At 36.9% G+C, this 26549-nt stretch overlaps 1 protein-coding gene across 4 annotated transcripts in view; it reads left to right on the forward strand.

Annotated features, from left to right (window-relative positions):
* The window catches only part of LOC149556228 (uncharacterized), a 95200-nt gene that overhangs the window by 36800 nt on the left and 31851 nt on the right, over positions 1 to 26549 (forward strand). For all 4 annotated transcript variants that reach the window (XM_089830354.1, XM_089830357.1, XM_089830356.1 and 1 more), the window contains exons 2-3: positions 10660 to 10792; positions 12874 to 13121. In XM_089830354.1, the coding sequence (XP_089686480.1) occupies positions 10660 to 10792; positions 12874 to 13121 (381 nt within the window). The remainder of the gene's footprint in view (positions 1 to 10659; positions 10793 to 12873; positions 13122 to 26549) is intronic.

A 26549-nucleotide genomic window follows, 5' to 3' on the forward strand; every position in this document is an offset into this window, starting at 1 on the left:
GTTTGCAGATTCTGGAAGCGATTTAAAGCAATGGAGTTATTGTCTGTACTTGCAACAAAAATTCTGCTATCAATCAAATCTAGTAATAAACTTTACAAAAAGTTAAAATTATTATCTCTTGGAATTGAGGTTTGCTAGAAGTAAAGTTGATTGTCATGTTTACTACAAATAAATAAGCGATCACATTTTCCATGGCTTAGTTAAACTTTATTAGATTTATGTTGTTCATTGATATCATTTTTAGTTTTGATTTTAAATGAAGAAATCTATATGAAACAAGTTGAGAAGCTTGAGGTTAAGGGGAAAGAAAATGCAGTCTATAAATTAAAAAGGTCTCTGTATGGCTTTTAGTTGTTACCATATATGTGATATCAAAAGTTAAAATTATTATCTCTTGGAATTGGGGTTTGCTAGGAGTAAAGTTGATTGTTGTGTTTATTACAAACAGACAGGTGATCCCATTTTAAAATATTTGTATGATTGGAAACAATTAGATGACAATTAAGGCAGTCAAAGATCAACTTGCAAGAATTTTGAAATGAACGATTTAGGAGCTGCTAAATATATACTAGATAAGGAAATCAATAGAGACAGCTAACAATGAGGTGGCTAAGCTAGAGGGAATACATTGAAACTATTTTGTGGAGGTTAAATACTCGGTATAGTAAATTTGTAAACACTACTTATAGGCACTAATTTGCCTTTGGAACATTGTCTAAGCTAGCTCCTTCAACCACTACAATCTTCTCTCCAAAAACTAAAACATCCTTGGCAGACAATAAATTGACATCAACATCTTTATTTGGCCCATCAATACCTGCTTGGTTGTTGCTTCCATCAAACCATTGAACCCTTTCATATTGCCACCTCCAAAAGATGTAAGGAACTCCTTGCAAAAGCATACACATTGGGGAGCTGATTCACACATGAACACAAAGTTTCAAGTAAGCAAGTGAATGCCAACAAAACAACACATTCGGTATAAAAATTAAAAAAAAAAACACAAAAAGGGGCGACAAAGACATATAATTTTGCTTAGGTTGCTATGGTATGAACCCTGATGTATACCATGGTTGGTATTTGATGAGACATTGTGAAATATCCTTAAGATTTTTGTCAATAGCATGTAAAAATCACCATTCAACCCCAAAAAACAATTTATTCATGAGGTTTTCAATAGTAGATCTATATCACATCTTGACAAAGAGCTATTTGGAAAGAGCCTTTAGGTACTTGCGAAGCTTTGGATTGCTGTAGTTTTTTTCAAGGTACTGATGATGTTGGAATGCTACATTATTTATCAAGGTACTAATGAGGTGGCAAGATGTTGAAAAAATAGGGCTATGTGGATCTGGATTGGGCTAAAATTCTTGATAGTAGATCTACGAGTGACTACATTTTTACTTTATTTGCAGAAGCAATAAGTCGGATGAGTAAAAGGAAACTTATAGTTTCTTTATCCACTATTGAAACTAAGTATATACTGCAGGTTGCAAAACATGCTTGTAAAGAAGTTGTGTGGTTATAGGGGCTGAGTGTTGTTATTTGTTTTGAGAGTAAGAAAATGATTATCAACCTAAGTCACAAGGTTCGAGTTCAACAACCATTAAGTTCGGATGAAGTTCGATAAAGCAAAAAAATTGAAAAAAAATTCGACATTAAATTTGCCTCGTGTAATTTTCAAAAAACTGTAAGTACATGTAATTTATTATTATATCTTTGAGTTTCATGCAAGGAACTTTTTAATTCAAAACTACAAAAGAAAACATCTCTTCATGTCCAACAATATATCCAATATATAATTGAAATAGTGAGATTACAAAACAGATTTGAAATCATTAAAAAAAAGATATCACATTTATAAGATATAAGCTATAAGAAACATGTGAAATCATGATTACAAAGTTCTTTTACTATCCAAAATATAGATCAGCGTTTTATACTTTAAGAACTTCAAAATAACTCAATTATCAAAAGTACAAAGATAGTTTTTGTCAAAATGTTATAGTCAAAACTCAATACTATAAAACTTCAAAAAAGCTCCAAGTCATCAAGAGCACTTGGCTGATCTATTGTAGAATCATCATCAGTGTCACTACTTAGCTCATCAATTAAGAAGTTTGGCTCCTCTAGAGGTCCAGTTGCCATGTCTTCTGAAATTCCCTTTTGTGAAGAAGATGTGGAGTCCTTTGCTGATTTGTTCATGAGCAATTTCAAATTGCTGCGAACATAGACAAGATCTCCCAACTTTTTGGACAGCAGCTTGTTTCTCTTTTTAGAATGAATGTGGTCAAAACAACTCCAATTCCTTTCACATGCTGATGAACTTGCTCCTTGACTCAATACTCTAATGGCAAAGTGCTGTAGTTCAGGAGTTTGTACCCCATAGCTCATCCACCATCTATACCTAGTTACCTCACTCGTGCCATGTCATATTATACTGCTTCCATTCCAAACAACCCTTCTTCTTTCATGTATCTTCAACATTGGTCTCTAAGCAGAATTGCAGTGTCTCAATCTCGCTCATACTTGCTAATGGCATCATAAAGCCTTGGCCTAATTTCACTATCACTTTGTCTATCAATATGAAATAACTTGGGCCCCAAATAGCAAGCTGTTTCATCTAAAGGTGTGTGTATAATTTTCCACTTGAAATCAATTGCCTCCCATATCTCCATGTACTTTGCTTCCACATTTTTCACTGCTCTCTGAATGGACTCTTTACAATGGTCCATGCTTTCATAAAGCATGCTAAGGCGGGGAGCATCACCATCCACCATACGAAGAACATCAACAATCTGACCACATATGTTTAGAACCTTTGATCCACTTTCCCAAAAATTTCTGTTTAAAATGATTTGTTCTATGTTCTTCCCCTTAGCATTAGAAAGTGCTGTATTTTCCCACTCATTAGAACAAATCAGAGATCTCAAAGCTACTTTTTCTTCAACCACTCTCCTCGAAGTGATATAGAATGAAGCAAACCTTTTGTCACAAGGCCTAAACTACTCCCTAGATGCATGTTGCTTGTAAAGACTTAATGTGTGACGATGGTTTGTAATGAAATTTGTAAATGCTCTCCCTCTATAAATTGCTTCATTTATCCATGGGAGCTTAGCCAAGTCATGAAGCAACAAATCCAAACAATGGGCTGTACATGGTCTCCACTAAATCTGTGGGTACTTATCTACAATCAGCTTCCCAACTCCCACACAATTCACTAGACTATTAGTAACCACCTGAACCACATTTTCCACCCCTACTTCAAGAATGGATTCCTCTAATAATCCGAAAATATACTTTGAAGGTTTCTTTTGATTCATTGTGTCAATCACTTTCAAGAACAAAACTCCTTCAGGTGAAGCCACTAAAACATTAATCAATGGCCTCTGACATATATCTGACCACCCATCACTCAATATAGTGCAACATGTTGCCTTCCAAGAGGCTTTGATCTCAGCTGACTTTCCTGTCAGTCTGTCTTTAGACCTCTCTAAAAGAGTTGTTCTGAAAGCCTCTAAAGATGGAGGTGTGTAACCTTTGCCAAACTTTGTTGTTTTCACAATTGCATTACGGAAATGGGGATTCCTTGCTGAACTGAATGGAATAGGACTTGTAAAAAGAAATCAGCCCATGCATCATCCACCTCTTGTCTCTCTATTGGTTTCCAATAATGTTCCACTTTGTTTTATTGCACCTATGGCTGTATACTTGAGTATACTAGAAGGCGACACAAATGTGAACCTAGTGATACCAATTTTTCATAACCGTTGTAAACCAATTATTTATCTAACAGCAAAACCCTTTCACAAGACTATGATCTCAATTAACTAACTATAACTAGAAAGAAGTAACTGCTACCTAATCTATCGCATCTTAACATCAACGAATGTAAGGAAATAAATTAATGATTACTTTGTTATCATTTGACTCAATCTAACATGCTCAACTGAAAATAAAGTAACAACTACTACTTTTAAACATGCATATATTTCTACGCTACCTAATTAAGCTTTCATATTTCTAAAAATAAATGTGCAAAGAACATACAGTTATTATGGAGAATTCTCTTTGTCTTGTTGTTCAAGCCTCGGCATTGGTGAGAGGAGAAGCATTAACATAGGCTTAACTTCCCAATTGCAAACCATTACTTATCCCCACACATCCTAACTTAATAGAACGACCCTCCCTACCTTGGGATCGGGCTAGGGATGTGCATAAATCTAGCCATCTAAGTAATCAGGTGGTTTGAGTGTCCCAACAGTTATCTCCAAACAACTGAAGCATCTGGACAAACAAAGAAGATCACATGATTGACATATCTGCCTATTTCTACCTTGGCCAAGGATTTCGAATTAGATTCGCAAACCCGATCTCCACCATTCGACTTGACAAATAATTCATTTTCGGAACATGCATGAACTATTATAGAATTTATCTAATATTTAGTTAATCTGATTTCATTCTTGTTTGTGCAGGTTATCTACACCTCCTCACCATTTTAGGCTACCATGCCGGTGATTCCTAGGTGTTAGCGAGTTTTATATCCACTATATTTGCTTTACACCTCTTCACCTTTAATGGCATCATTACGGTGAATTCCTCAGTGTTTGGACTTCATGATATTGCTCTCATCACTGTATGGTGAAATAAAAGAAGGAAATAAATTTGGATAGGATCATTTATTCGTGATTATCATTATAGTTTCATTTCTCATTCCATGGTTGACACAATTTCGTGATTAAAGAACAACAGTGACATAGAACAAACTCTATGTATTCCAACTGGAAAACTAAATATAAAAGCATACTCCATTTGGTCTGTATTAATTTTGCAATAGTATTTAGTTTCTCATAAAACATAATGAATATGGCAGGAAAACGACTGGCAAAGTGTTATGAAATAAACATTAAACAGATTTAGACATGATTGACAAAACACAGTATGTCTTTCGTGATTAACACCGACTGGTTTTCTTGCTCTCACAGCGAGGAAGACAGACTCTGCCCTCCTTGCATTGATCTTGTGGTTAGAGAAAGCCAAAAAGGTGAGATGGAAACGAAGAAGAAATAAGTCACAGGAATTGATAACAATCTCGGATAAACATATAGCAAATGAAAGAAGAGCCACCGATTGCAGAGAGGAAATAGGTTATATTAAAATACGATCATGAGACTCTGTATTAAAAAGGTGGCTTGGCTCTTCGGTTACCATCAGTTACAAGAAGCCATTCAAATGCCAATCAATTCAAATTTTTAAAAGGAAGAAATAAAGAGGGAAAATAAAATAAGAAGTTGAGGAGTTTTGAATTTATTATTTTATTATTATTGTTCATTCTTATAAACGTTCATGTGTATGTATTGATAAAGTGGCATCATTAGATTATAAACTTATAATTTATTGGTGTCACCTTATTTTTATATACATATGTTTGTATTTGAGGTTGAATAATAATGATTAAATAATAAATTCAATAATAATTCTTCAAAGGTATGAATTATATTTTTAATTTATATTATTTTAAGTTTTTATTATATTATTTCTCTAATAGCTCATGCGGTTCAACAATGCATCATGTTGTCAAGTCTCCATATCCTTTCCAAGGTAGTCCTAGGTCATACCTATTGATTTAGATGACTGGACTAATCGACCATCCCCTTCCAATGATTTTGTTTAGCAATGCTTCCCCTCTCTTCAATCTTCTTCTTGCAATCACCCAAACAAAACATTCTTGCTAGGACATTGATTCAAGATATATTAATCGTTAATTCAACACCATTGACGATCATTTAGTGACAGTTATAGATATCATCAATGTCTATAACAACTAACTCATTTTACATGATCATGAATGAAATAACTCATTATCATTTGATACGTCTATAGTTAACTAACTCACTTCACATGATCAGGAAAGAAATAAATTGATACAACGTCTATAATTAACCAACTCACTTCACATGATTGATACAACGTCTATAATTAACTAACTCACTTCACATGATTAGGAAATAAATAATTCGATTATCGAACGGCTATGATCAATTTAAAACTTAGGGCAAAATTTGGGATGTAACACCTAGACACATTTTCTTGAATTCTTTGTTTTTTTTGTATCTTTTTGCGGTCAGCATCACTCAAAAGGGTTTGCTCTCTCTCTCTCTCTCTCTCTCTCCATATATATATATATATATATATATATATCAGCTAACATTTCATTTGTCACCTTTGGACATACTCTAACACCTCATGTACCCCCACTAATACCAAGTAAGTGGTCTCTTGCTCTTGTTAGACTTCATGTAAAATCTTTTGTACATTTAGTACAATAGAGTTTAACACCATCTTTTTTCACATATTTCCATACTTCAAACTTTGATTTTTTGGGAGCTATTTAATTACAACTTGCATAATGCAAAATAAATTAATATTTTTCTTTCAGTTTTTTAACAAATTTTTTTTTTTTGAAACTTTATAATGCATAATAAATAAATCCCAAATTCTATTTTAATTAATAAAATACAAAAATAACCTTCTTTACTCTTAATAAAATAAAAGGTGTTCTTATTTAAAAAAATATTAAACGTTAAAAACAAAATAATATGACTAAATTATATGTTTTAAAACTTAACAAATAAAAAAATTAAACAATATATTTTGAAACATAAAATAAAAATATTATAAATTTTCTATTTTTTCTTTACTAATAAATAAAATAAAAATAAAAATATAATAAACTTTCTATTTTTATATACTAGGAAAATATACAAATTAAAAATAATATATAATAAATACACCTATATTTACAAACTAGAAATAAATAATAAACATCACTTAGAAAAATAAGTATAGTATTTCAATATAAATATTTAAAGTTTAAAATTGTAATATTTCAATATATAAAGGTTAACAATTTTGAAGGTTTTTTTGTATAAAAAAATTGAGGGATCAAAGAGTTTTTACTAAGAATGAGGGAGGCAATGCCTCAATCCACAAACAAGGCACTACAAGGCACTACAACTCAGAAGGAAAAGAGTCTATCAAAGTACACGATTAAACAAAAAGAGGTCATAAAATTTAATAGTTCTCGTGATAAAACTCAAGAAAGAGCAAGATCAGCATAAAATTCCTCCTACTGAAGAACTTCATCAAGTTTTTCAATCTAGGTGGTCTAGCCAAGAGGACCCTCCATCCAGGCCACTTTCTTCTGCTCCAAGATCTGGGTAAGCATCTCAAGCTTGTCAAAGCAGGGGCCTCCGTTCTCTCTGATATCTTTGATCAACTTCTTGAGCACATCATCGAAGGTTGTCTGATTTTTCGCTATGTTGGCCCATTCAAAACCGTCTTTTATCTCATACATGAACATAGTAGCATGTCCATCTTTTAGGAACCTTAACAACTTTTTCCGTTCCAAGTTCATCACACAACAGACCCACACAACAATTTTAAAACGGATGAGTTTTCTAAGAAAACTAGTAAGAGACCTACCATTACCTTGAACTTTTCCTCATTTCTAAATTTCGAAATAAACCAAAGGATGAATGAGGAAAGAACTTGCCAGAATAGGTTAGCATCTTTTTTAAGCCCATGAATGCAGCCAGTAATAATATCAAGAGTACAAGCATACTCAGTAAGAGATTCCAAACATCAACCAGACTTCTCTAGCAAAGCTACAATCAAAGAAAATGTGTCTCATAGTCTCAGGCATCCTACAAATAGAACAAAGGTCATGAGCAGCCAGGTGGTTCCTAATAGACAGTCTATCAAGCAGGAGTTGCCATTTGAAGCATTTGATCTTGGGGGGGATGGGAGATTTCCACAGTTTCTCAAAGGTTTTTTGCCAATCAGACGAGCTGGTGTTAACATACCAAATGAAATTAATATGGTCAGTCACTGAGGTATTAGGGTTGAGCATTTTATAAATATCCTTAGCTTTGATTTTACGGTCTACAAATTAAAAAATATATAATATATTTATACTATATCAAAATGAATTGTAATATTCTATCAATATTTTAATTGTAAATATAAGTTAATACCAGTAACATAAATTAATAAAAATAGCAACATAAATAAGAATATTTTAACTATATTAATTTTTAATATTATAAATATAATAATACACTTTAGGATTTCACTAACATAAATTAAAATATATTATATTCAAACTAAAATATAAAATAAAAATCTTATTAAAATAAGTTTAACCTTAAAAACCAAAATAAAAAACTTTCTAAGGTAGGGGTCCCACGAGAGGGGCTTGGGCTCTATTTTTGTGGAGCAGGTGGCTCCATTATAAGTTTTTAGGGGGGCTAAAGGTTTAATTGGAATATTTTCCTACAAAATAGGAGTGCCAAATTTTTAGCTTTCTCAATTTGAGCGGGTGAAAAAGGGGTGGGGCTGGATTTAGCCCCGCCAGCTTAGGGAAGAGAATTTTGCCATTTGTCAACAACTTACACTTCATTCTCCTACCAAAATGAAATCCCACCAAACAAATTTATGAATAAATTTAATTTTAATTTTTAAAATTCATGAGACAAACAACTTCCTTGAATTTAAGAGCTACTTTTTTTTGAAGCGGATTCACATAAAAATCCATAGGACTGCTTCCCTTTTTAAATCTCCCTAAAAAATATCAGTGGCACCTGCTCTATTTTTAAGGAAGCAGTTGCATGGGACCCGGCCTAAGTTTCTGAGATTTTAACTATTAAAAGTTTAAGAGCCTACTTGGGGATCGTTGGCTGAAGATAATTTGAAGTGGAAGTTGGATGAAACATGATGGAAGATAATGAATTGCAAATGTAGAAGTCATGGAAATGATCGACAGAGTTGGAAAGATGCAAAAACAATGTTGGAGAAGAGAGCCACGATTTGTAGACAACTACGATTTCCAGACTTGCCCGAACTTGCAAACAACCATGATTTGCAGAGTTGCAAAAAAATGTTGAAGAGATTCAAACAGCTACCATTTCTGAAAATCATAGTTGAAACTCTCAAACTGCCCTAGCTGTCGATGCTCTCAAACTGTTGATGGATTTTCACGATTCAGATGCCATGATTTATAAAAAAAAGATGGTCGAGTACCTTGAAAATGGTATCATAAAATAGTATATTTGCCAAATGAAAAACCGTACGAATTTTGGGCGCATTTTCCAATTTTTTTTTTTTGGTTCGTCGAATTTTGAACCTAAAGCCGAAAATTCGGCTTGTGACTTAGTGTATCAACTATTGTAGTCATGGTGCATTTTATTAAGCACAAAGCCCTATATACAATGTTCATACCGATGTCTAGTATCATTTTGTTTAGGAGATGGTAGAGGCTAAGAAGATTTAGATTAAAAAAAGTCGGTATTCTTGTAAATATAGCTGATTCTATAACAAAGCTAGCACATTCTCTAAAATTTTGTTGATGCTAGGATGTGGTGGGCTTATCCTTTTCATGTATTTTTTTTAGCTCTCTTGTGGTAAATATCAAGCTGGTGTATGTTGCTCATATGGTGTTCTATTCACTTGCACTGACTCGTTGGTTTGCAAACATTTGATTGCAAATAACAGTGTTGTTGGTAGAGATAGGGCTTACCTAGATACTTTGTAGTTTGTAGTATTGCATGGCAAAATATGATGAGTTAAATTTCACAGTTTGGTCTGGAGGGGTGCATTACTCCTTGTTGAAGCCATTGTAGAGATTGTTTATTGTTTGGTTTTAATATGTTCACTGCATCTTGTGTAAAGTGCATTGTTGGAGCATGTGTGATATTGTTGGAACATGTATGCATGTTATCTTGATGATTTGGATCGTGTTCTGGTTTATAGCTGAGCATGTTACCTCCACTACTGCAAGACACAAGAATGGCCTTGGCAGTATTAGGAACGACTTTGTTTACCATTCCTTTACAGTGTTTCAATTCAAACGATGTATGGTAAACTATGGACGAATCAGAAAAATCACAATAATTTCTAGACCGATGATTATTTTGTTGGTTGGGATATCATCTTAGGAGTGACACATGGAAGAGTTTCATAGCATTGCCTTCAACAGTTGACATCCAACAACTTAGAATGTGGAATTGATTGGAACTCCAAGAGACAACTTTGTTTACATTGCAATATGGAAGAATTTTATAATGAGTGAGTAACCTAAAATTTGGTTTTTGTATAGAGTTTGCATACTATATGCTTTCAGATTGAAGAAGTGACATAAGAAGATAACTGTTTACACATCGTTTTTGTATTTTATAGATTAATACAACTCTTGGCTCTCTGTTGATTCTAGGTTATTTTTGTTCAAAGTGTTTCTCTACTTAAATGCTATGCCTTGTGTGCTTTGTGGATATTATTTGAATAAATTTCTCACTAAGTTAAATCTAATTTGATCATAGAATTTAAAATTCTATTAATCATTGACCAGAATTTTTTGCTGTCAAGTTTGAGTCCAATTTGAGTCTGCCAACTTTTTACGGAGTTGAGTTTTTGAACTATGCTCTGCATGCTGTAATGTTGGGAAAAATGAACATAAAAAGTATCTAGGCATCACCTTGGCTGTTGGTTGAGGCAACTTTAATAATTTGAGGACATTAAAGAACCTACCTCAAAAGTATAGGAGAAAAATGGTTTGGTGATTTAAAATCATTTTCTTACTCATATGGTGGTTATTGTCAGATTTGCAAAACTTGAAGATAGGAAACGAGCTCTAGTCAGCCGGATGCTTCAGTATATGCTTATACATAGAGTCCTTGGCATTCCCTATGATGAGATAGTCATAAGACGCACGGAGGAAGGCAAGCCATATCTGGTATGCCATTAGCATACTAATCATCTTTTTACATTATCATATATTAACTGCTGTACTTGATACCATGTAATGATATCCAAAACTATTTTTCTGTATCTTCTTCTCATTGCTGCAGCCCACACAATGGTAAAATAAGGATATTTTATTGTTTTCTGTTTTCCTAGTTGTAACTGTGACACTTTATGCTTCTAGTTAAACTGGTTGAGTAAATTGTTTACTGAGTCCGTAAGATATCCCCTTTGTTGTTAATGGGGATAAATCTATGTATCAATTGAACATAAATTTATGGTAAATCACATCTCTTGTCAAAGAAACTTGAAATTTAAAAGTATGGTTAAAAATCGTGTTTACATGAAAATAAATGCCTTTATATGCTAGTCAGATGTGGGGGAAGTGCAAAATAACTGTCAGGGAGAATAACGATGATTGATTTTTCAGTAAGCTTGTTGGCCAGATTGATGAATTATTGTTGTGTTTTATCTTTTGATTCTCCAATGGAGTGCTTTTAGTGTGGAGGTGATTGAATGTCATGTTTTATGACATTTGCTTTAGCCAAAGAACTTCTCATGTCTATTTTATCATTATGAATGGTCAGTATATATCTGAAATTACTGAAGGAGGTTTCTTTGAAGATTGTCTTATATTGCGTAATCAAACTTCCAGTTGACAACCATAAGGATCACATAAAACACGGTACTCTGTGAAGGTCAGGATGCCTAACATTTGAGTTTTTGCTCCTGAAGGCAAGATGTCTGTATCCTTTGGAAACATATTCAGTACATGCAGAGACAGTTTCCTTTTGAAAACATTATATGTGCACGTGCAGTCATAAATATATCTGTCTCTATGGGAATTAGATTTTATGATTCATTTCTGACAATATTTGCATATTCTTGCTGTTCTTCTTGAAATAGATGACAATTTTTTTTAACTCAATTAGCTCGTCTTTCCTTCAACTTGCTTTTGGTGTTTTACCAAAACCTGTAATTTTATTTTTATATGCCAAGATTTTTCTCTGACCACAACTTGTGAATGCCTTTTGCTCTGCTGAATTCCTCTCCCCCCCCTCCCATTTCATGACATATTTATTTGCATTATATTAAGTACTTTTGTTAGCAAAGTGGGATGTAGTGTGTGTTTGTATGCCCGAACCTAATCTTCATCAGTGTTGGGAATTGACCAGTCATGAACTACATGGAGGTGTTTTATTACTAAATCAGATATCTCTTGTCAAGAATTGTAATTCTGGAAGATGAAGTGACAAATTGAGTAGCATTTCGTTTTTGTTTGTTTCAAGAAGCTTTTGGGTGAGGATTGTTGTTATTCTGAAGTCTAGTTTGACATCGGATTGCAAGCATCATAGAAAGGTAATTTCTAATCTTTCAATCATTTGGACTAAGATGTTCTTGCATCTGTTCATTGTATTAAGTACTTTTGTTAGGAAAGTGGGATGTAGTGTGTGTTTGTATGCCGGAACCTAATCTTCATCAGTGTTGGAAATTGACCAGTCATGAACTACATGGAGGTGTTTTATTACTAAATCAGATATCTCTTGTCAAGAATTGTAATTCTGGAAGTTGAAGTGACAAATTGAGTAGGATTTCGTTTTTGTTTGTTTCAAGAAGCTTTTGGGCAAGGATTGTTGTTATTATGAAGTATAGTTGGACATAGGATTGCAAGTATCATAGCAAGGTAATTTCTAATCTTTCAATCATTTGGACTAGGATGTTCTTGCATCTGTTTTATCAAGGGAATATCAAAGGACCAATACTTATATAAGTTCTTGATATTTTGATCAAACATACATGATATAGTAGATGTTTTGAATGCTTCTGTTGACAGCCATTTTGAAGAAAATAAAGTACACAATGCCATTGGTAACTGTCATTCTTCTAAAGTAATAGTTCTGAAATGTGATTGGGACTCTTATTATACATTGTCTTGATACCGTCTGCATTGATGCTGTTTCTAACATTTATTTTCTTCTCATCTCCTTTTAGGAGAAGGCCCTTTAAAGTTTAACCTGGATAATTATGGTGCACCTCCAAGCTAATGATTATATCTATCCTTTCTACTTGCAGGCAAAAAAACTGGAGAAACACAACTTTCCGAATTTCAACTTCAATTCATCACATCATGGGGATTATGTAGCCATTGCATCTGAGCCTCTTTGCCTTGTGGGTCTAGATATCATGTGCCATGGAATTTACGAAAGGCAGCCTGCTCTTGAGTTTTTAAAGAATTTTTCATCTTGCTTCACAAATTCTGAATGGACGACTATATTAAGTGCCGGTCCCAAAGATGAGGATGTTTTGAATCAATTTTACAGGTTGTAAAACTCTTTCCTTATCTTATTTTCCAGTTTGGATTCATGCTTAATAGACCATTAAATGACATGATAGAACTGCGCCTTTGAATATCTTACTCTTTTTGCCCCATGAATGTTCATCAGATTGTGTTAAAGGTATGACATTTGTTTGTTAGTATTCTACAAGGAACTTCCTTATATATATTGACAAAACTGTTCCATTTGAAGTCATGATAAAACATCAATGCCTATTTCCCTTGTAATTTACTGTTTGAGATTAAAATTTCGCTGAACTTTTTAAACTGAATGTACATGACCTTGAAAGTAATTAGAGAATTTTCTAACTCAACTTAAAATTGTTTTCATGTTATGGTTTTCTTTGAAGTGTTCTAAGATGCTTAAGAGAATGCTTAGAAAACTCTTTTTAGGAAATCAGAAGGGGAAAATAAAAGTCTATAGACCTGTTCGGAGTTCGGGTGATGGTTTTCAGGAATAAAATGGGATATTAAGGTAATGGATTTAGCATTCTATTTAAATAAGTAAAATGTACAACTTAATAAAGTTACTCTATATTATTTTAATAAAGCAACAAATGAGGAGGGCCATTGGTTCAATAAGTTGTTTTTAAAAAACAAATTAATAAAATTGAAAGGGAGAGATAAGGGAATCACAATTAATGAGGGAGATTTATTTTAAAAAGGAAAAAAGAAACAATAAAGTTTAATTATGCAACTGTCAAAAGGGTCGATCCGTCTTGGAGGAAATATAGTTCTATTTTGGGGTTTAACTTTGCCATTCTTTGCATGGAGAAAAATTGGAGTGAAGGCAAGAGTTTCAGCAGTAACTTTCAGACGTTTGGGAATGATAATTCTAAGGACATAAGGTGCCTAGAGATGTAAAACTGTCACCCAAGGGTATTCTTGCAGGTAATCATCCACAAGTTTCTAGAAAAGATCATTTTTATAGCTTGGTGGAGGAGAAATCAGAGATCAACAAGTTTGAGGAGTAGACTTGAAGCCATAAGTTGCAGATCTGGATTGTTTTAACATCACTTATAAGCAATTATCATCAAAACCAGCCAGCCGTACCCTCCTTGGTGTGGTTGCAGCCAAACTTTAGCTGTACGTAGTAGAATTTCAGTCCCAGTTAGAGGCATCCAAGTATTAGACCTGTTTACCAGGCTTTATGGGAGTGTCTCATGGTGATCATTTCTGATTTGCATTTTTAGATCTATATATTAGATCTGTACCGGACTGTACGGGGATGTCACTGAATATTTGATGCAAATCAAATTAGAACTATTGTCATTATTTGTACATTTCGTACTTAATTTCCAACTATTTATTTTCTATTTGTTCTGCAATTCATTGCAAATATCAAGAAAAAACCAGGGAAAAATCAGGAAAATGCGAAACACAATTTTTTTAAATTAAAAAAGGACCAGAAAACCCCTCCAAAAAAATTCAGAAAACTCAGAAAATACAATAAAATCAGAATTTGGGAAATCGAGATCAGCGGTTTAAAATTAAATGCTCTGCAAAAAGGAGGGAAATGCTTTGCAAAAACAGAAGAAGCACTTTGATTTAATCAACCCAGGGTTCTTTTTTCTTCTGCATTATCATTGAACAGTTGAGAAAGAGCGACAATGGCAGCCTGGAGATAAATGAGACAGTTGTCAAACACACTGAAGCTTCGTTTTTGTGGGAGCATCTTTAGATTGGTCTCTATGAAGCACATTTATCAATCCTACTCATCACCCCACATGTGGAGAGGACATTATACCAGGTTTGAGACTTTGATTGCATTCTATGGAAACGTTTTTTGGTAAAATGGAGTGATGCTTTTCCTCAAGTAAATCATAATGGTTGAATATCACTTTTATTTTTGAGTTCCATTGTCATCATTTTAGTGAGAGTAAGTGCATAAGTGTTAAAGCTGGGTGGCTGCTCAATTAAATGAATTAAGACAGTGATAAGGCCTTTTTTGGCTCAAATCATAGTATGAAAGTCACAACAAAGGTGAAACAAAAGGCTGGAGATCTTAAGGAAGTCAAAAGATAGAGGAAAAAGCTAAAATGAAGAGTGGTTCCTGAATCACGTTGATGATTAAGTGTATAAGATAGGTTGATGTCTTTTTAAAATATCTTGCTGATGTGTAGAAATTCCAGTATGGATTATTTTTTGCATGATTCCTATTTGAGTGGTCTCTCCATCATATAAGCTCAAATATGCATTTTAAGGGAGCTTTTGGCCAATATTTTACATCTTCAAGTTCTGTTCACCCAGGATACCTCAGAGGCTGCATATTTTTGTTTCTTTAAGTTCTGTTGCTATTAATTGCCTATTGGCTATTATGGAAGGTTGTTATAGCTAGCAATGTGTTCTTGACGAGCCATGATAGTAGGACATTTCATGAATTTGTGTGAAACTAGCAGGCATAGTTAAGGATAACATCAGGTTGATATCATGTGAAGAAGAAAGAGTTGGATTCAAATGAAGATTGAATAAGATTTCGTAGAGACCTTCAATATGGGACGTTGTGGCAATGTTAAAGGTAATCACTGTAGTTGGCATAAAATGCCTATTGTTATGTTTGATAATATTGGTAATTTGTCAATTTATTAGTTGTCTGCATTAGGTATGTTATCATTCTCGGGTAGTTGTTGTGCCAGTTATGTTCCTCTTGGCAACCATTGGGTCCTTTAAATATGTCACATACCGCCAAGGAAGGGTGTATGGGATCATCGGATAAATTGTAATTCTTGGCTGACCATCTCTGGCCCTATTCACTGTAATGAATTCATGAGCTAATAAAGATATATTTTACTCTATCTCTGGTACGCACTGCCATTTGTATTATTATTTGATGTATGTAAATTACCAAGTATAGCAGTAAACAACCATGATGTGGAAACAAAGTGGCAATTGTAAAACACAGTCCCGTAAAAGACCAAGGAGTTCACAGTGGTGAAGCCCACTGTGAAAAGCTTTCATTGACTGTGAAGAAATAGAAATAGTAGTCTGCATGGTTCTTTTTATAGGATTCAAGTGGTTTAAAATGCATACCAACAGCGGCCTATAGTTTACAAAGAGGATAAGAGTAGTCTTCAATTGGGACAAATAAACAGTCACTTTACACGAGGAGAATCAGAAAAAAGGACAAGACAGCAAATTAATAAAAGTGTCACTCAATCCTTTACTATTTCACATCAAGAAGGGCATTAGATATGGTCAATGCATAAGCATATGAGTAGCAGGTAGAGCAAAATGAAGAAAAAGAGAGAGCTGACTTTCTTTGCTGTCGTAACCATGATTACTGTTACAAGAAGTATGTAGACAGCATACTAAAGTGGACAGCAAAAGTACGATAATCAAGCATATGTAAAAATGTTGGAGGCAACTAATGGTATGCTCAAGATAGAGAATAAGTATGCTTAGCAGAGTAATCATATTGGTAAAAGGCAGGGTCATTGCTAAGAAATCATTCAAGATCAAGCAAGAGCTAAGAAATCATTCAAGATCAAGCAAGAGCTAGATGGCAGCAAAGGACAACAGTATAATCTTCAAGAGATCAAATGGCATTATCATGGTTTTGATGAAAGAGGCAGTCTTTAAAAGATGAATCGCACTTGAAAGGTAATGTACCATGACTAAATGTCAATGACATCCATGATGGTTCTCGTTAGCATTCATAGAGGCAAAAAGGATAGAGAAAATAAAGAGGTGACAGCAGCTTGAGGATTGCAATAATACAGTCATATACACCAATCCTTGATGGGGGCAAGAGGTCACAGTAGTGGAGCTATGCATGACAAGGTATGACAGAAGACTACACAAATTGCAAGAGGCATGAAGGAAGTCTAAAGATTGGATAATCCTTCAAATGATCATGTTTTCCAAGGATCATAGACAGTCAACAAGAATAATAGTAGCATAACAAATTTGAGTATGAGATGAAATAAGGGCAGTCCCAAAAAGTTGCAGTGTCAAGAATAATGACAGTTTAAAAGATGAAGGTACAAGGCCATGTATGTCAGTCTAGGAAGTAGACTGGCATGAGAAGAAGTGTTGTTTACAATGAAGAGAGGACACAGTGAGGAAATGCCATGAATGAAGCATAGTCATATAAGGAAATCTCTCAAGGTTGACCATGGGGTCATCAAAAATGGTGGCAAAGTAAAGCTGTAAAGAAGAGGTTTCATAGTTGAAGGGTAAGGGTAAGGGCAAGATATGATATGACACCAGTTAATAGAGACTCACAATTAATTGATGACATCCTCATGTATTCAAGTACAGTCTTCATACATAGCAACAGCCCAAAAGTGCCATTTCAATAGATGAAGAAGCATACAAGAGCACAGAGGACAGCCGGGGTGATGCTGATAATAGCCAAAGAACAAACATGAAGCTCACTTAGTCGAAGGTAGTATTGGGATCTCTTAGATGTCTTTTTAGTTGTGTTTTACAAACCGAATCACTGAGAGGGGGGGTGAATCAATAATTCTAAAATACTTTATAAAAACCTTACTGATCCGGTAAATTCATAAGCCATTCAAATGATTAAGATAGCTATACTCAAACAATGTAGTTAACTTCTGCTTTATTTGTAATCACTTAAACATACTGAAACTTCTGACAGATATGAACATAAGAAACAAAAAGCATTAACACCGAAAACACCAGAATTTATGCAGAAACCCGAATAGGGAAAAACCACGGAGAAGCTAATTCTTATGAAAGTAAACACCGGTTAAGGTGATTTTATACAAAGGCTCACTGCCATTTGCTCATTCAGGTTGGACTAACTACCCTTATAAAACAAATGTATCATGATAGAGATATATATAATAGATAAAACATGAACTGATAAAATTGCATTTGAGCATGCATGATATAGTTCCGCCATTAGCACAATTATCACAATTATCACAATCAACAGTAGACCATGTTATTAATCTTCTCCCTGAATCCTTCAATCTGATCCACTGCAACTCTGCATGCAAAGCTCTCCTTGAAGTCTCAAAAATCTTTCCACTCTTATCTCAGCTCACAGACTCAATCTTGCACTATACCACTTTCAATTGCTCTCTCATTCCATACATTGGATACAAAATGATTTGTCTATTTATCTAACCATCCAATAACACATATGTCAGCCAAACAAAAGAACATGTCAACCACGATTCAAAAAGATATTCAATTGTATTTAATACGCTGCCTCTGAATCTAAATCTAGGTCATACTAGAGAAATTTTTCCAAAACATTACCACAAGACCTAACTATAGGTCATGCTTAAGATGTATACATTTAATATTACATTTACTGAAAGATTATGGAACTGTTGGAAGTTTGGAACACCAAGATGAAGTCTAAGACTTGAGCAACAAAATATCTGAATCAACCAATGAATAAAACCTATCCAGAAGAAGATATGATTGTTATATTAAAAATCTCTGATGATTTGCAAGAATGTCTAGGTAGTAGTAACACCTAGAAGAACTTTGTAATCACAACGGTCGATAGGTATTGTCATTGATAGAAACACCATATAATTGCAATCACTGAAACATATCTTGTTCCGGAAACAGGTACTGACAGAAACTCCATGTAACTGCAATCACTGAAATGGGATTGATCGTCTACCATTCATAACCAATTGAAACGCTTGGGGTGGGGTGGGATCCACCGGATTCCTCTCCTGGGGGCTTAACCCTAAAAGACGGATATGAAAGGGCTTATGTTGGCTTCTCATTCTCATTTGTGGTGTGCAAGTAGGTAATTTTGTCTTGAGCAAGAGAAAATAGGTGGTTGAGCAAGAGTTTGGTTGTGTAAGAAGTTGGAAGATTGGTTTGTGAAACTACTTCAAGTGTTTGTGTCTCATCCCTACACCTTTGCAAGCTTACAATGAGTGGAAGAGGTAAGTTCTTGTTTCATTTTCATTTTGATTATGTTTGAGCTTTTTATTTTTTTTCATTTCTCTTTTATTTTTCATAAGATCTAGCAATTGTGTTTACTGCATAGGTTAATTAAGAATTGCACACAGATAATGGACACGAGCACGAACAGTAGAACTCTTATTATTATTCGCATATGCCAAATAGTACATTATGCTTCGATGATAAGATCTCCTTCATACAATGCTTCCCGAAGGGGTTATAAATACTTTCCGAAGAACTTTCCTGAAGGAGTCCGTTGGCAACATGTCGCTACATAACAAAAACCTTTCCGAAGGGACCTGTCGACTACATAACAAGAACTTTTCCGAAGGGACCCGTCGGCTGATACACAATTTCCTTTTCGAAGGGACCCGTCGGTTGATACACAATTTCCTTCCCGAAGGGACCTGTCGGCTGATACACAATTTCCTTCCCGAAGGGACACGTTGGCTGATACACAATTCCTACCGACGACATCATCCCCCCCAAAAAGAAAAGTCATCTCCTGACGACTATTACAAAATCTCTGAGACAAATCAACAACCAAAATACATTGACTGACTAACTGGTCTTCAACACTGTCACCTTAGCCAATCTGACATCTGACCCTGATAGCCACCTGTGCTGCTTTTTGCCTTCCAATTCCGAGTACACTGAACCAAGTGTCGCTGCACTGCCTCCAACTGGATGATTAGCTCCTCCCGAGCTCTCTACGCATCCACCAAGACAGCCTCACAGCCAACACCTACTCTCAGTGCCTCTGGTACATAGACACTCCATACCTGCAGCAGCTCCAAGTCTTCTCAACTGGTCAAGACTCCCACGACTGATATCCGCAACGACTGGGGGTCCAGGGGGCAATGCCCCCGGCGGGGTTGAGGGGCAGCGCCTCCGTGGGGTCCTGGGGCAGAACCTCGGGTGCGCCGCCGCCAAGACCAAATTAACACTTTGAAACCCACACAAAACTGCACGAAACACACCATTTCTGTCATTTCCTGCTGATTCTACACTCTTTCTGGCAATCGTTGATGCTTCCCCTTCCCTATGGCATCATCTGATACTCATTCTGAGCATTCTTGATTTGTCGACGTTTTTTTTAGAAAACCTCCTGTCACCCTTACACCATACATCCTGCCACTGTATCGACTCCTTATGCAATATCCTATAACGTCCTCCAAAGTCTGAATGCAATAGAAGCCGCACACCAAAACCCCACTCTTCAAAATCTGTAATCTTGCAATCCAAATCCGTACACATGATATACTTGCAAAATCCGTACAATTACCTCGCATTCCAAATTATAATTTTCGTACGTTGTCTTTACTTCCAAATTCCGTATGTTGTGTGGCCAAAATCCGTAGTGTCAATGGCTTTCCTCAAAAATCCGTACAACACATGTAGAAATCCGTACTGATCAAACCCCTAAAAAATCCGTACGGTCACTATACTAGAATTTCGTACCATAACTGTTGTTGAAAATCCGTACTGGGACACCGTACGGTGATTTCAATAAAGTTCGTACGTTAACCTTCTCAGGCTATTAAAATCTGTACGGTGGTCTCAGTGTTACAATATGCAACTCTTTAAAAAAACCGTACACTGCAAGAAAAAGCCGTACTGTAGCAAAACCGTACACCAGCTTTCAAAATGGAAATCGTACATTGTCTTAAAACCGTACTTCAAATATGAAAACCGTACATTGCCTTAAAAACCGTACTACAAATATGAAATTGTCTTTAAAACCGTACAACAGCCTTCAATTATGAAAAATTGTACGGTACTACCTTCTCCCTTCCAGCATGGAACCCGTACGGTATTCTCCCTTTCAAATATGAAACCGTACGGTATTTTCACTTCAACTATGAAACCGTACGGTACTTTTCCCTGAAAACCGTACGGTACTTTTTAAAAATTTTTTTTTATTTTTTTATTTTATTTTATTTTTTATTTTTAATTTTTTTTTCAAATTTTTTTTTTTTTTGAGGAAAAATATCAGTCAGTTTTCCCTTTGACCGTCGTCACCGTCGGTCTGCAATGACGAAGGGGTCTCCCGAAGGCCATTCTGTGACGTAGAAGTCTTCCGGCCGTGATATATCTTCAACTTCGACCCATTCACCGCTTGAGGCACTTCGTGTCCATCCAAAGTCCATAATTTGATTGCTCCATTGTCCCCTACTTCTCGAATCTGATACGGCCAGACCCACTTAACTTTGAACTTGCCCGGTTTGATCTCATTCCGACCGTCGTATTTCAATGCCCACTGTCCGGGCTGAAACCTGTTTAGCTTCAGGTGCTTATCGTGCCATGCTTCCGCCTATTCTGCGTTACTTCAGTTGCCCATTGTGCTAATAATCGCTTCTCCTCTAACCTGTTCAGTTTATATAGCCGCTCCGTTAAGCTTTCCATGTCGCCCAACTTGTTTTCTAGTGCTATCCGCAAGCTTGGTATCATAAATTCTGCTGGTACTACGGCCTCTTGTCCGAACATCAGTTGAAACGGCGTGTGTCCTGTTGTAACTTTATACGTCATGCGGTAAGCCCACAGAGCAGAAGGTAATTTCTCCTCCCAATCCTCCCCTTCGACTGCGCAGGATTTGTATATAATTGATACCAGGATTTTGTTGGTAGCTTCGGCTTGTCCGTTTGCCCTTGGGTAGTACGGACTTGATAGCAAATGATAAATTTTGAACTCCTTAGTAAGCAGTCGGATCACATGATTTACAAAATGTTCGCCTCTATCATTTGTTAATTGTAACGGAATGCCGTATCTAGTAATTATTTGTTCATAAATAAACTTTGCTGTACTTACCGCTGAGTTGTCCGGTAGTGCACGCGCCTCCACCCATTTAGTCAAATATTCCGTTGCGACAACAATATAACGACACCTTCTGATTCTGCTTGTCTTCAGCGGTCCTATGAAGTCCAAACCCCACCGTTCAAAGAGCTCCTGAGCATGAGAAGGATTCAGAGGCATGAAATCTCTCTTTAAAGGTTTTCCAGCTCGTTGACATGTATCGCATGCAACAACCCATTCCCTAGCGTCATTGTATACTGTTGGCCACCATAATCCTGCTAGAAGTATTTTTCATGCAGTTGTGTCTGGCCCCATGTGTCCTACCGATCCTTCGTGTGCTTCCTTCAGTACGGCTTCATAAGTGAAGGAGAGTACCGTACGGTCTTTAATATCTGAAGGAAGGAGAGCACCGTACGGTTTTTTAATAGCTGAAGGATGGTGTACGATTTTCAGACAATCTAATATGTAGTACGGTTTTCAAAATTGTAGTATGGTTTTGTGGCAGTGTACGGTTTTTTAAAGAGTTGTATATTATAACACTGAGACCACCGTACGGATTTTCATGGCCTGAAATTGTACGAACTTTTTCATGGTACGGATTTCACTACTCACCGTACGGATTCTTGTCTGTGCACTATACGGCTTTGTATATGATAAAGTTGGACTGTACGGTTTTTTATGTACGGGTTTTCTAGTCATCAAAATTTGGGGCAGTAAGGATTTCACCAGATTTTCTGAGCTTTGAATACTGTATGGAATTGTGTTATGGCGTCCCTGGATACCAAAGACAGAGTTGCAGGTAAAATTGATGAGCCCTCTTCGACGTTGAGCCTGTACTGATCCTGCTGTGCAATAGAGGAGGACTATAGCATTGACGGATCGTCTTGAGGAAATCTTCAGTTGAAATATCCACAAGGTTTTCTTGCTCTTTCCATGACGGCAGGTATTTACAATTGAATGTACAATCTGTAAGTTTGTAACGTATGGATTCCAAGTTGATCTCATTGCATGGCCGTACGATAACCACACCGTTCTTATAACTCACCGTACGGATTTTTGGGCCAACCACTCTATAGATTTGTGCTCTTGCTGCTATACGGATTTCTCAACTTCACCAGCGTACGGATTTGGAAGACCGTTGGAAAAGACAAAAGATATAATTAATGGAGTCTGCAGGTAAATGACAGTGGAAAAAATAGTTAGTACAGTCTAAAGTTGTGGAAGGCAGGAGCATGGTAGGTACAGGTAATCTGAATGAAGGCTCGAGCAGCAGCAAGGAGAAGTGTAAGACTACAACACCTGCAGCAGCTGAAGTCACACCACAGACTATACAATTTGAGGGATTAAATGGAACGGATTGCCGGAAATGGTGGCAAGAAACCCCTGATGACCATCCAATTAAAGCAAGCATCAGAAGAGCGCAGGTTGAATGGGCCATTCAGATGCTTTTTTTTGCATTCGAGATTATGAAGGGTATCTGCGTACCATGATTGAGACATATGGCAGAGCTTCTCGGAGGAGCACATTTTAATATCTGGGACGGAACTTAGTGGTATCATTCAAGGTAGCAGATTTCACACGTGTAGCAGGGCAAAAAGATTCAGCCGAAGAAAATTCCAAAGGATTGGAAGCTATTTTTAATCAGATTAGTATGTGGAGATTTGACTGAAGCAGAACAGGCGGCATTAGCTGAGACATCGAAGGGAAGGGGTTTAAAGCAAATTGACATTCAGGAGGGGCCATGGCGGTGTTTGATGGACTTGGTCAAGAGCAGGCTCACAGGATCCTCTAGGGCATCGGATATCACATTTCCGTAGGTATCCATGATGAACGACATAATGACTGGGAAAGTGTACGATTGGGCGTCTGTACTGGCTGAACGGATACATGAGTTTATGACTCTCCAGCACAAGACCTTCTATATGCCCCATTATGCCATTGGTCTATTCCTTGATGCCGCAGCACGGATGATTCCAACGGATGAGTTAGAGGCAAAGCCTAGTCCACTGGCTCCAGGAGAACCTCCTATCATGCGATGGAAGCACTTGGACACAATCCATGGGCAGAAGGGTTCAGCAGGCCAAAAGAGGCCCTGGATGGACATGGAAGGTGATACTGACAGTGGCCGATAGGAGACATCTTCTGAGCAGGACAGTGTGAAGGAAGAAGAAGGGGAGGGCGAGGATGATGAGGAGGTTCAGATTGTCACGGCTACCTCCTTGCTATTTCTGCGTGCTACAGTTCCTATGACTTCCGAGTTGGTGCCCCGAGGTCTACACATGGCTCACATTCCGGGGTTTGGATAGACTCGGCGACCGATATTGATGATTGGAGGATCCCACCAGGTAGTCACACTAGCCGCACCATGGCAACACAGGGTACGGCCTTCTCCTGTCCGGCCGAGAGCAGGATTTGCGGTCGGCTTTGCCCACCTGACAGCACCCGTCAACCGAGAGACTTCTTCAGCCCCTGAAGCACTTTCGGTAGCAGCACTCGTGGCGCCTGCCATAAGTCAGCCAGTAGCAGTTGTTACCGTAACACAGTCAGCAGAAGCTCAGGCACATCCAGTAGAGAATGTACTAGACGAAGGCGTGCAGGATTGTACGGACCCAGCGCAGCTCGAACAACCTGAGGTCATGGATAGAGCCAGTGTTTTTCTGAGGCAGCAGTTCCGACTCGTTCCTGACAGGCGTGGCCCGTCCATTCAGTCCCCCAGCTATTCCGGAGTAGCACCTGTACCAGAGCCTCAGTCTCAAGAGGAGGGAATGCAACATGCCATGATCGCGCCAACAGCAGAGGAGGCGGCACCGGATGTGGGCATGGCTCCCGCTGATGAGGAGGACAATAGTGATGCAGAATGGTCATTGGACGACTTCGCCAAGGAGGATTACGGGTCAGATGAGGACAGGTGCAGGGACTACCTCAGGACTATGAAGTCCGCATTGAAGAAGGGGCATGATGTGGCGATTCAGGCTCTCACTCGGTGAAGGGAGTGGCATTTGATCCGAGCGTATATTCGTGGGATTTGTCCTAAGCGATTTCAAACTTGTTTTGTGGATAGAGGTTGGCCGACAGTTGAGACACCAGAGATGTTGGCAGATTGGGCCACTGAGCCAAAATTGGGACCGAGTGACACTCCGATGATGAAGTTGGCACATGAGATCGTGGGACTGTACAAAGAGGTTTACTATGCACGGCAACGCGCGGAGGCAGATAGGGCAGCAGACGGTGTTGCAGCCCAGAGATCCCTCGCGGTTGAAAAAGAGACAAGAGAAAAGTTAGCCACTGATTTGGCCGACAAGCAGGCAGCTTGGGCAGCTGAGCGGGCAACACTATTAAAAGATATGGCAGCAGTGGTACAGGAGAGGGACGCGGCTATCCGGGATAAAGATACTACAAAGCAGGAGTTACAGTTGACCAAGAGGCAAGCTATGGATGCTGCGCTTCTACTGAAGGAGGCCGTAGAGGTTAATTCACAGATTCAGACAGATCTGTGCATCCAGACTGACCAGGTGTATGAGTTACGTCGTCAACAACACTCTTCTGGGACACCTCCTTCCCTCTAGTATTTCTTTTTCTTGGTTGTGGGTTGTCTCCTAATTTTGCTAGTCGTCAGGAGACGAATTTTCTTTTTGGGGGGGGGATGATGTCGTCGGTAGAAATTGTGTATCAGCCGATGGGTCCCTTCGAAAAGGAAATTGTGTATCAGTCGACGGGTCCCTTCGGAAAGGTTCTTGTTATGTAGCGACATGTTGTATATGGCCGACGGACTCCTTCGGGAAAGTTCTTCGGAAAGTATTTATAACCCCTTCGGGAAGCATTCTATTCATCAGATCTTATCATAGAAGCATAATATACTGTTTGGCATATGCGAATAAGAAGAGTTCTGCTGTTTGAGTTCGTGTTCATTATGTGTGTGCATTTCTTAATTAACCTATGTGGTAAACAAATTGTTTTTCAAAATTTTTCATTCTCTTTCTTTTAAGTTTATAAAATAATAGCACATGTTTTACGGTTTTGGAGATGATAAAACTTCTTAGGTTGTATGGAAAGACAATGGATCAGTTAAGACATCCCAAACTACTTTATATTGTGTCATAATGGTTTAAAATCATAGTACATTTGGCAGCATGCACCAAAACTGCTCATGCTTGATGTGTTCTGCATAGAACCTTGATGTTTGACAGACAACCAACAAACGTCCAACTAAAACTACCTACGACTAACTGATATTACCAAGTAACTGGTATGAAGGTTTCAACATCAATGGCAATAATGCGAGCAACATACACAATATGTTCAACAATTTGCATAAAGACATTGAAAGGATATGAGCACATATGGGCAACAATTTTAAACCATTATGACAGAATATAAAGTAGTTTGGGATGTCTTAAATTGTAAAGTGCCTTGACAATTTTTGAAGTTTTATCCCTATTTTTCTACCTTAGGAATTTTGTCAAACACTTCCCTTGCAGCCTCAGTTTGCTGATGTTTGTTGTTTTGCTATGATTTTTGAATGTCAATAATATTGATGAATACAAATGATTGCAAAATAACTAATTGGATATCAAAGTGATATGCAACATCTTTTTATTATTTTCCAAATGCAAGTACATGAAATTCTGATATAAAATGCACACCTACAGCCAAGAGGTATTTTCACAAACACTTGGCATGCATCCTATGAATGACTATTCAATGAGACATTTTTACAAAC

Source organism: Cupressus sempervirens, chromosome 5, assembly GCF_028749045.1.
Source record: "Cupressus sempervirens isolate cs-2001-9-10 chromosome 5, ASM2874904v1, whole genome shotgun sequence".
NCBI classification, from domain to species: domain Eukaryota; kingdom Viridiplantae; phylum Streptophyta; class Pinopsida; order Cupressales; family Cupressaceae; genus Cupressus; species Cupressus sempervirens.